General features: G+C 62.9%; 1 protein-coding gene and 1 long non-coding RNA gene across 4 annotated transcripts; one reads left to right on the top strand and one right to left on the bottom strand.

Annotated features, from left to right (window-relative positions):
• Window positions 1-1,780: 1,780 nt before the first annotated feature.
• Window positions 1,781-6,907, bottom strand: LOC103676720. Of its 3 annotated transcripts, none has more exons than XR_572195.2 (3): window positions 6,707-6,907; window positions 4,197-4,449; window positions 1,781-4,026 (listed from the first exon to the last, which is right to left on the bottom strand). It is a non-coding gene; the product is annotated as an uncharacterized LOC103676720 (long non-coding RNA). The 3 variants fall into 3 exon arrangements; XR_005833376.1 differs by lacking the exon at window positions 6,707-6,907 and adding an exon at window positions 5,932-6,015; XR_005833375.1 differs by lacking the exon at window positions 6,707-6,907 and having other exon boundaries at window positions 4,197-5,434.
• A 2,286-nt stretch (window positions 6,908-9,193) lies between these two features.
• On the top strand, window positions 9,194-11,165 carry LOC121101404 (alpha-2C adrenergic receptor). The gene has a single exon (XM_040624887.1). The coding sequence runs from the start codon at window positions 9,209-9,211 to the stop codon at window positions 10,631-10,633; it is 1,425 nt and encodes a 474-aa protein (XP_040480821.1). The 5' UTR covers window positions 9,194-9,208; the 3' UTR covers window positions 10,634-11,165.
• Window positions 11,166-11,414: the final 249 nt, after the last annotated feature.

Below are 11,414 nucleotides of genomic sequence, written 5' to 3'. Positions count from 1 at the left end.
CTCACGGTGTCCAGGTTCCAACACAAACATTCCAGCGCTCCCACCAGCGGCACACACTGCTGGGCCTGCCCCCCTGCCTTCCGGAAATACTCGGCAATCGGGGTCAACGTAGGAAGCTGGGTAAACTTCACAGGGTCAGGCTGAATGTGAGCATTCTTCGCTTATTTTCCCAAACACTTCAAGGGTTCTTCTGCATTTTCTGAAAATCTGAAGAAAAAAAAAATCAAAGCCAACCAAAACGAAACAATCTCTGGACCCCCTCCCTCTGCAGCATGGTACCTGCTACCGGCGGAGTCACAGGTGGTGGCGTGAACTTGCCCTCATTTAAGGAACCATTTCCTCCAGACTCGTTCCCCGATTTCTCCATGGGGCCACTGTGATACAGGGAGCAGGGGGACAGGCTTCACGATGGAGGGGGGCCCCTGAGCGAGAGCCGGGATACCGCATGGGTTAGCGGCACCCACGATGCACGTGCCCCACCTCCACGCTGCCCAGGCTGTGATTTCCCTAGTTAACTCGGGAGAGCAGGCCGTGGCCCAGGCTCCCGGGACCTCTGGTTACAGTGAAGGACAGAGTCTGTCTCACTCTTTACCCCCATCTGAGCCCTACACACATTTGGTGCTCAGCAAATGAGAGGCAGCAAAGCAGACAGACAGAACCTGGCTTGCTGAGAAGTCAGGCTCAGGGCTGTCTGGGCCTCAGCGATCTTACCTATAAAGCAGGAATCTAAATGCCTGTCTCCTACAGGTGTTTGTTCATTCATCTGCTCACTCGTTCATTCACGCATTCATTCCCCAAACCCCTACAGGCTCTGTATTCATCCCCTCTTGTCGCTGGAACAAATGATCAGACACTGAGTAGCTTATAAGGATACGCACGTAGGATCTTACGGCTCTTCACGCAGAAGTTTAAAATGGGTTGGCCAGGCTGGTTCCTCCTGGAGGTTCCAGGGGAGACCCCGTTTCCTGGTTCTTTCCCAGCTTCTAGAGGCGCCTAGAAGGGGCCTGAGCTGATGGCTTCTTCCTCCCGTCACCCACCCTCTGCTTCTGCTGTCACATCTGCTCTAACTCTGACCGCCTTGTCTCTCCTTCACTAAGCAGGACCCTCGTCACTACATTTAGGGTCCACTCTGGGATTATATCCCATCTCACGGTCCTCGGCTGGACACATCCGCAGGTCCGTGTTGCCGTGTCAGGTCACGTGTCGCAGTCGGGGTGGTTAGGGCACAGATGTGTATGTATTGTGTCTGTAGCAGAACGACACAGTGATTCTCAGAGGAGGCAGCAGGGAGCTGTGGACAGCAAGTCGGTCAGGACGCGATCAGCCCTGAGCTACAGAGCCTCCTCTCCAAGGGCTCAGACACCAAGGCCACTTAGCATCCCTTCCGCAGGAAGCCTGGCCAAGGGTGGCTCCGGGCTGGGCTCGCTTGGAAGTTCTGGAACGACAGCATGATGTCCAGCTCCTCGGGTCTCAAGAGCTGCCCGCTCTGGCCCCGCCCCCTGCACCAAACAGGAAGGAAGGCAGTTGACCTCCATGTACATTTCATGCTCATTTTCGGGGAGGTGATATTGGCTGGGGCTGGCCACGCGGCCTCTCCTCCAGCCACTGGGGAAGGGAGATGGATCCATCGTAACATGCTTAGTGGCATCATGGCTTTCCCCTCAGTGCTGGGAAGGGGTCCCCCTTTCCTGGGCCCATCGCTGTTCCTCCACCAGAAAAAACCGGGTGCGGGGTGTCTTAGTTATCAAGGCTGCGTAACAAATTACACAAAGGGACCAGCTTAAAACAACACACGTTTATTGTCTCACAGTTTCCATGGGCCAGGAGTCCAGGTGCAGGTTGGCTGGGTGCCCTGCTCGGGGTCTGAAGGCCGAGATGAAGGTGTCAGCCGAGGCTGAGCTTTCCCTGAGGCCCATGGCCCCTCCAAGCTCGCACAGTTGTAGGTAGAATCCAGTTCCCAGGGGCTGTGGTCCTTGTTTTCCGGTTGCCATTTGCCAGGGGCCACTCTCCACAACTAGAGGCCCTCTTAGATCCTGTCTTTGGACCCCCTCTCATGACATTGCTTCATCTTGGAGGCCAGCGGAACAGCTCTGATACTTCACCTGATCAGGTCAGGCCCACCCAGGATAATCTTTAACTCACAGTCAACATATTAGGACCTAAGGCAGTGACACTCCATCATATTCACAATCAAGGACTGGGGATCATTCCAGGGCTTGGGTCACTGGGGGCACAGTGGGCCAGGAGACAGTGAGTGCTGGCTGCTGGGTACACAGCACGCCCTCCCAGAACGCACTCCTCAGCCTTCTTGTTGGACAGGCTGGTACCTTCTCCTCCTTCTGTCTGGGCTGAACCCTTACTTCTTCCAGAAAGTCCTCGCCGAGCCCCCAGGCAGGTCAGAAGCCCTCGGGCCCTGCCACTTGCTTCCTCCCTCTTCTGGCACCTCCCAGGTGGTCACCGCCTGTGCCTTGTCCCCCGTGTGGGGCCCGTGTAGCGCCTTGCTCTCTATAGCCAACAGACACCGTCCACACTTGGCATGAATCAGGTGCCCGGTAGACTTTTGCTGGACAGATGCTGAATCTCCGGGGAGTGACATGAGGGGCCGGACCTGAAATCTGGCCCTAGAGGAGGGGGCCGGGGAGGGTCCCCTGGTGGGCAGGCAGACCCATGGACAGGGTCACTCCAGGCCTTGGGGCCTCGGCTTGGTGGTCACTCCCGAGAGAGCCCTTCCGAGGCCATCCCGGCACAGAAGCCAGTTGTTGGGGCAGACTCAAGGCAAAAGCAAGTGGGTGCCCAGCAGCATAATGGCGGGATGGAGGGGAGCCACACTGCCGCAGGTCCCTGGGCTTCACTGACCTCTCCTGCAGAATGGGATGAACCCGTAGCAGATACTCGGCAGGGCCCCAAAGAGGTGAACTGGGCCCACGGCCTGTGGACTGTTCAGGACAGGCCCGGCCTGGGGGAGATGCTCCCTAATGGGCAGGGGGCTCTGGGAGCCTGGGCATAGCCATTGAGGGCAGGAGGGGGGCCAGGCTGGACTCTGGATCTCGACGTTTCCCAGTGGTCCAGGGAACCCTGAGGGGGGCAGTTCCAGGAGCCTGGTGCTGGGGTGGGTCTTCCACCTGCCCAGGTGTGCAATGAGCGGAGGTGAGAGCAGGTTCTCCAGGCCCAGGGAGTAGCAACAGAGGCAGGAGAGTGGCGGACATGGCCCAGACCCTGCGGTGAGCAGGCCCAGGGCTCAGAGCCCCACAGACATTGCTGCCCGAGCCTGCACGGCCGCCCTAGGGGCGGGACTCTGTTAGTGCCGTCTACAGGCCAGGAGGCTTGGGAAGGAAGGGCGGCTTCCCAAGGTCTTGTGGGGACACCTGTTCAGCACGACCTTAGAGTCCGCACTTGAGGCCAGCCCGAGGAGGGCCTTGAATGCCAGGCTCAGGCATCTGGGCAGCAGCAAGCCTGAGAGGGAGGACGCCATCAAGCCTGGACCCGGGGGTGCAGAGGGGCTGGCTGGAGGCAGGAAGCCACGAGAGGGTCGTGCAGCAGCCAGGAGGGGCTGGGGACAGGTGCGGGCTTGAGCTCCGGCAGGCCCTGGGCTGAGTGAGGTCCACAGCTGGTGCTTAGGGAGACATGCTGACCCACTGTTTTCATCTATTACACGCATTGCAAATCAAAGATGGTCCCTGAAGCAGTTCTTTCTCTGGAGGGGACTTCTGCCAGCTCTGTAAGAACTCAGCTGTGCCAAATCCATCAATGTGATCGATACTGCAATGGACTTGGTCTGCGGGCTAGTGCGTGGAGAGCCAGGCCCTGGGCCAGCAGAGCCAGGCCATGTTCTAACAAGACAAAGCGGTTCTGGAATTCTTCAGGGAGGGGCAGGCAGAGAAGCGAGCCTTTTTCCCTGCCTGTCTTTAAAAATGAAATTTCAAATAAACATGGGGGGAAAAAGTCCTCAGGTCAGCTCGAAGGAGGAAACAAGTCCTCTTGGTCTGGAAACCAGGAAGCCAGGCCAGTCTCCCTCTGTTGCCGCACCTGCTGGAAAAGTGAAAGGAGCTGCTCTGCCTGCCTCCCGGCCCTTCCCCTCCCCTGCAAGCACCCAGCAGACCCAGAAGACCAGCTGCAACACCCACTTCCGGGGGCTCACAGCCAAGTGGGGGCAGAGCTGGCATGGACCTTAGAACTCTCCAGTCCAATACCCTCACCTTACAGATGGGAGAACTGAGGCCCGGTGAGGCAGGGGTTCTTGCGCTGCCAGACAGCAAGGAAGTGACGAGCAGGAGATTATGTCCACATGCAGCAAGAGCAACCGCCACAGAACCGAGGCAGAAGGGGGCCACTGGGCGGGGTCAGGGCTCTGGCACTGGCAGCTCCTGGTCGAGGCGTCAGCTCCCCACTCGAGGCGCCCCTGCATTCCGCCAGGGACCACCTGTGCCGAGCACACTGCAGGTGTCCAGCCTGGCCAAGGGGCACGGAGGACATCAGGCCCTTCATGGGGTTCCTTACCTCACCCTTCCCCCCCCACCCCTGCGCCAGCTTTGACTGAGCCCCTACTGTAAGCCATAGCTGGGCCCTGTCCCAGACAGTGCGAGATACACGGCCTGCTCTCAGGAGCCCACAGTGGAGATGGACGGGGTCTGACGAGGGCCCACCCCCAATGGGCACACAGGAGGCCAGTGAAGGAAGGGGCTCCTGGTCTAGCCTGGGAGATCAAGGAAGCCTGCTGTGGAATCTCGTGCAACATTCTGAAGGAAGGGAAGAGCCCTGGGGATAGACGAGACAAAGGGTTGCCAGCCTGGAGAACAGCATGGCCAAGGCCGGGAGTCCACGGCAGGCAGTGATGAATGGGCTTGCAGCCTGGAGGGAGTGGGCTGAAGAGCCATCTGAACGAGCTGGGTGGAGGTGAGCAGGCTGAGGCGGCAGAACCCCGCCTGAAACCGGGAAGAGCTGCCCGCGATGGGGCGGCCAAATGCACCCTCCCTACAGCCCGGGAAGGGGGGGGGAAGCAAGGCCGCAGGCACCTGTGCGCATGCGTGTCTCTATGTGGGGGTGGACACGTGAGCAGGTGTGTGTTGATCCATGTGAATGCACATGTGAGTGGCTGTGTGCGGCAATGTGTGTGCACGTGTGTATATGCACGTGCGTGTGCATGGATACGTGTATGTGCACACGCGTGTATAGAACACATGTACATCTTATGCGGGTGTGCAGATAGGTGTCTACGAACCTGTGCGTGGATATGTGTGCAGAGTGTATGTGTGTGCACAGATATGTGCGTGTGCAGTATGTGAATACATGTGCACACACGTGTGTTCACGCACGCCTGCTCGTGGAAGCACGCACCTGTATGCGTGTGTGCACATGGATATGCATGTGAATGCCCTGTGTCATTGACGTGGCTGTGTGTGCATGTGTGTGCATGCAGAACGCACGGATGTGTCCATGTTGTACATGGTTACGCCAGCATAGGCGTGCACGGAAATGTGTGTACACGTACACATGGGTGTGTGTGTGCATGTGCAACTGAATACGTGTGCACGTCTGTGTGTGTGCACGCATACCCGTGTGCAGGGAGACAAGCTCCCGTCCACAGGACAGAGGCCGCTCATGGAACACAAGAGCACTGCCCCCCAGGTGTGTACCGGGATTCCCTCCCACAGCACCCAGGGCCTTGGCCCCAGTGTCCCGTGGCTGTGAGGCCCTGGCTGGACCAACCCTTCCCTCTGGGCCCCACTCATCATGGGTGGGAGGAAGGGCAACACGGCCTCGGCAGCCCCAAGATGCTTCACAGCTATGTGATTTTCCTTCTAAGAGGTCCCACAGCTCTCCCCAGGGCCCTCACCCCTTCCCCCTCCACAAGTGCAGCCTGAATCCTTACAACACCTTCCCTGTCATCCCTCCGGGTCCTGCCAAGCCCAGGCCTGCCCACCAGCAACTCACGGGGACAGGCAGCCTTCCAGGCACGTGCTGTTTGGCTTGTTACAGGATAATCAGGAGTGGTTCGTCAAGCCTCATTTTCAATGTCTAGGGTGAGATGCCTCTCCAGTTCTTTGCTGCAAAGCTGCGGTCCCTGGGGCCTCCCTCGCACGCAGGCAGGTCTGCGTTCAGTGCAGCCCCAAAGCCCAGCCCAGAGCTTCTCCACCCTGAGGACTCTTTAGGGGAGCCAGCTCTCCTCTCCCCCTCTGGGCCCCGACCCACAGGAGAGGCGCTTCCTCCTGCCTCCTCCTGGGTTAGGCCAGGAGATGCTGCCAGCATTCCTGAGGTCAAAAGGCCAGCCAGGCGTCCCCAGGGGCCTGAATCACTGGGCCAGCCAGGCGCTCCGGATGTCCCCAGCCTGGCCTGGCGAGCCGCTTCCTGGGCAGCGGGAAGTCCTGTCTGCTTTGGGCCCCTTTGTCCTTTTTCCTCCAACTTCTTCATGCTAGGCTGCCCTTGGGTATGAACATGTGAGATGTCCGGGGCAGCCAGGACCCTGGATGTCCCAACACCCCCAAAGTATCCCCCAAAGTGCTCCTCACAAGACAGAACCCCCAGGGTCTGCAGGAGGCCCACGTGGCTGGCCAGCTGCTGGGAGAGGGAACTCCCCGAAACCTACATCTGACCCCTGCCACTACCTTTTTTGGATCGTCCTCTGGTTCTCCCTGCCTCCAGGACAAAACCCATCCCCCTGCCACAGGGAGCACAACCCGTAGGGGCTTCTCGATTCCTAGTAACTTACTTCCATTCTCCAAATGCAGTTCAGAGGTCACCTCCTCCAGGAAGCCTTCCTTGACAGCTCCACTCCCAGCCTGGGGGAAGAGCTCCAGGGCACTGAGAGCATTCACTGCAGTATGGCAGCATGGGGCACCAACCGTCCCAGACAGCAAAAGGCCTGCTACAGACAAGGGCCGGTGCAAGCCGACCGTGGAGGATACCAACGTGTGCGGGTCTTCCCTGCAAGCACACTCCAGGCCTCCCAGACCAGGGGGCCCTTTCACGGGGATGGTTGCTTCCTACCTTCTCTGGGCCACGTGCCTCTCACATGCAGTCATGGCTTTGCTACCAAAAAGTGCATAAAAGCCCAGGACTGGCAAGGTAGGTGTGGCCCTCCTTGGGCAGTCCCACCCTCCAGAATCTCTGATGGCTGGCCTGGCCCTGGCCTGACTCCCCCTCCTCCGTGTAAGGGGGCTGACAAGGATGCTGGGCTCCCAGTGGGCATCTCTGCAAAGACACCAGCGCTCTCCTACAGAAGACCCTTTGAGCCTCAGGGCTCAGAGAAAAGAGAAGCAGCCCCAAAGCCGTACACATTTCTAGGCATCACTACAGGGGATGCTCCAATCCTTCCCTGTGACACCTTCCTAGAACCCAAAGGCGTCCCACCCCATGGCCACCAGTCACAGGAATGACCCCTATCCTCCCATCTGAGGCTGCAGGGAGAAGTGCTGGCCGGCCTGCATGCTTTTCTGGACTGCTGGGAGGAAAGGCCCTCCCCTCCTGCTAGCAAGAAATGCCAGGCCTGGGAACTCCAACCCCTTCCCCAGGGTCTGTCTCCCGCAGACCTCGAGCTGCCTGCAGGTGGGAACCAGCGCTCGCACACGATGGGGAACGACAGTGCACGTTCGTGGAAGGAATGCACAGAGACACAAGGCAGGCGCAAGCCGAGGGTAAGGGAGATACCCCAACAGCTTGCCCCTAAGCCCCCAGGAATGAGGCACCCACGCAAACCCGCCCGTCATCCGGGAATTTCATTCTAGGTGTTTGTCAGAGGCGGTGATTTTGAACACCCCCCCCAACCCTTTAAAAGCAGGGCCCCGGAGCATGAGAATTAAACTTCGATAATTGCCAACATGGATGCAGAGCCTGGGAGCCTGCCCAGGGCTTCCACTGGCACCGCCGTCATGATTCATGCTCCAGCAGCGCTTGGAAGTGGGCAGAGAAGGGAGCTGAGGCCGGGGGCAGGGACGCGGTTCTGCCCTGGAACACCGACCAGAGATCGGAGCCCGACCTGCACTCGGCAGGACCCCTGCGCACCCAGGCAGCATCGCGTCCTCCGCCAGGCTGCGAGTCTCTGGCTCTCCAATCAGGCCGCGGACCCCAAGCCGACCGGCGCTGCGCGCAAGTGTGCGCGCCCGCGTGTGCGTGCGCGTGTGCCCGGGGGAGGCTAGGAGGCTCTTGTCTTAGAAAGAGCAGGTTTCTGGAACTCACCGCCCAGGCCAGCAAGCACTCAACCCCGTCCCGCAGACTGCAATCGGCCCTGGAGGGGGCGCCCTCGCCGTGCGCGCGCGCCTCGCGCCACCGCCCCGGACTCCTCCCCGGCGCCGCGCGGGCAGGTTCGCCGAGGCGGCCGCGGGCTCCGGCTCCCGGGCCCGCTCCCCCCGGGCCGGCGGCGCTGGCCTGCCCGCCAGGCCGCCCCCGCCCGCCCGCGCCCCGCCCCGCCCCGTGCGCCCGCCCCGCTGCGCAACTCTACCCAAGTTGGAAGCCGAGGCCGGGCGGCTGCACTCGCGCCGAGCGCACGGCGGCGGCGGCGGCGGCGGCGAAGGAGGAGGCGGCGGCGGCGGCGGCGCAGCTAAGGCGAGCGAGGCAGGCGAGGCGGAGCCCGCACGGCCGAACGCGGACCGCGGGGGGCGCCCGCGCCCGGAGCAGCAGGAGGAGGACGCGCGGCGGCGCCGGCGCCCTGCCCGGGAAAGTAAAGTTGGAGCCCGAGGCTGCGCGCGGGCGCTGGGGCCCGGAGGAGCGGCGGCCCGCGCCCCGGTGCGCCCAGCCCTAGCCGGCCGGATGGGAGGCGGAGCGCCCGGGCCGCCGCTGCCGCCGCCGCCTGCAGCCTGCGCCCCGGCCGGGTGCCGTGGCCGCGGGGCCGCTCGGGCACGCCCGCTCGGGCGCCGCATCACCGTGGGCTCGCGGCCGGGGCGCTCCCAGTGAGCGGGGCCGAGGGCGGGGCCGCGCGAGGACCCCAGGACCTGCCCCCCTCCCCCCCGCCGCCGCGTCGCCGCTCGCTCCGGGAGCCTCCTGCTCTGCACTTACGCTCGCGGCAGCTGCGGGGAGCCCGGCAGCCACGCTCTCCGGCGCGCCGCTCGCCCGCCGAGCCACCACGGCCGAGGGCCGGCTGCGGGGCGCCGCGGTCCCAGGCGGGCGCGCCCCAGGAGCAGGCGGCGATGCGGGCGCCGACCCGGGCTGGGGGGCGCCGGAGCTGCCGCGGCTGCGCCCCGGCTCCAGGCGGGACCGCGTAGCTCGCGGGAGGACCATGGCGTCCCCGGCGCTGGCGGCGGCGCTGGCGGCGGCGGCGGCGGGCCCCAACGCGAGCGGCGCCGGCGAGGGGGGCAGCGGTGGGGCCGCCAACGCCTCGGGCGCAGCGCCGGGGGACGCCTGGGGGCCGCCCCCGGGCCAGTACTCGGCGGGCGCCGTGGCGGGGCTGGCTGCCGTGGTGGGCTTCCTCATCGTCTTCACCGTGGTGGGCAACGTGCTGGTGGTGATCGCCGTGCTGACCAGCCGGGCGCTGCGTGCGCCGCAGAACCTCTTCCTGGTGTCGCTGGCCTCGGCCGACATCCTGGTGGCCACGCTGGTCATGCCCTTCTCGCTGGCCAACGAGCTCATGGCCTACTGGTACTTCGGACAGGTGTGGTGCGGCGTGTACCTAGCGCTCGACGTGCTCTTCTGCACCTCGTCCATCGTGCACCTGTGCGCCATCAGCCTGGACCGCTACTGGTCGGTGACGCAGGCCGTCGAGTACAACCTGAAGCGCACACCGCGCCGCGTCAAGGCGACCATCGTGGCCGTGTGGCTCATCTCGGCTGTCATCTCCTTCCCACCGCTTGTCTCGCTCTACCGCCAGCCCGACAGTGCCGCCTACCCGCAGTGCGGCCTCAACGACGAGACGTGGTACATCCTGTCCTCCTGCATCGGCTCCTTCTTCGCGCCCTGCCTCATCATGGGCCTGGTCTACGCGCGTATCTACCGCGTGGCCAAGCTGCGCACGCGCACGCTCAGCGAGAAGCGCGCGCCCGCGGGCCCCGACGGTGCGTCCCCAACCACAGAGAACGGGCTGGGTGCGGCAGCGGGCGCGGGCGAGAACGGGCACTGCGCGCCCCCGCGCCGCCCGTGCGCCGACGTGGACCCGGAGGACAGCAGTGCGGCGGCCGAGCGGCGGCGGCGCCGGGGTGCGCTGCGGCGGGGCGGGAGGTGGCGCGCGGGCGGAGAGGGGGGCGCAGGCGGAGGAGCCGGGACGGGTGGCGCCGACATGCCGGGGCCCGGGCCAGGGGCGACCGATTCGGGTGCGCTGGCTGCCGCGAGGTCCCCGGGTCCTGGCGGGCGCCTGTCGCGCGCCAGCTCGCGCTCCGTCGAATTCTTTTTGTCGCGCCGCCGCCGGGCGCGCAGCAGCGTGTGCCGCCGCAAGGTGGCCCAGGCGCGCGAGAAGCGCTTCACCTTCGTGCTGGCGGTGGTCATGGGCGTGTTCGTGCTCTGCTGGTTCCCCTTCTTCTTCAGCTACAGCCTGTACGGTATCTGCCGCGAGGCCTGCCAGGTGCCCGACCCGCTGTTCAAGTTCTTTTTCTGGATCGGCTACTGCAACAGCTCGCTCAACCCGGTCATCTACACCGTGTTTAACCAGGACTTCCGGCGTTCCTTTAAGCACATCCTCTTCCGACGGAGGAGAAGGGGCTTCAGGCAGTGAGCTGCGCGCCCGCCCCCGGCAGACCCTGGACAGCTCTAGGCGGCGGCATGGGAAGGCTTGGCCCCCCAGGAGAAAGCGGGCGGCAGCTTTCCCAGAGACCCAGGGATGGATTGGCCTCCAGGTCGTAGGGGAGGGTATGGCAAGGCAGGAGTGTGGGCTGAGAGACAGCAGGGCCCCCGGGGAGGCGGGGAGGAGAGAGGGGCGATCCCTCTGCCTTCCCAACTCAGCGAAGGGCTGCTTCTGGGCTTTCAGGCCCGGATCTGGCGCTGGGGGCCCCTGCAGAGGTGCGGCTGTGAGAAAGCAGAAGTGAACGCAACCTCCCAAAAGGCGAAAAAGGAGCCCCCCCCTCCCCACACCACTACCCAGATCCACCTCTGAGCAAGGGCTGACTCCCCAGGACCTAGTGGGGGCGGCTGTCTTGGGGGAGGAAAGAGGCACTGACAATCTTTGGTTATTGAAAGTATTTAAATGTTTGCCAAAAATGACAGCCAAAACAACCAAACTATTTTCTAAATAAACCTTTGTAATCTAAGTGTTGGGTGCAGCTGTGTCCTTAAGCCGCCAGTAGGGGTGGGGGTGGGGGGTACCTTCCAGACCTCACCCTGCCTAACCTCCTCCAGGGGGTGGAAGGAGGACACTCCCGGTCTCCAGATTCCAGCATCTCCTCTTGAAGAAGAAGGAAGGGCGTCTTTTTTTTTTTTAATAGGAAAGTTAAAGTTCTTGTGCCGTAATTGGCTGAGATGCAAAAGAAACCAAGAACTCCCCCAAATTGGGTCCCTAT

This window comes from Ursus maritimus, unplaced genomic scaffold, assembly GCF_017311325.1.
Source record: "Ursus maritimus isolate PB19 unplaced genomic scaffold, ASM1731132v1 scaffold_8, whole genome shotgun sequence".
Classification (NCBI taxonomy): domain Eukaryota; kingdom Metazoa; phylum Chordata; class Mammalia; order Carnivora; family Ursidae; genus Ursus; species Ursus maritimus.
Note: the sequence above shows the minus strand (reverse complement) of the source record. Positions and strands in the feature narration are given on the sequence as shown.

Excerpts from the sequence above, each read along its gene's own strand:
- LOC121101404 (XM_040624887.1), top strand. The coding sequence starts at position 9,209 with ATGGCGTCCCCGGCGCTGGCGGCGGCGCTGGCGGCGGCGGCGGCGGGC.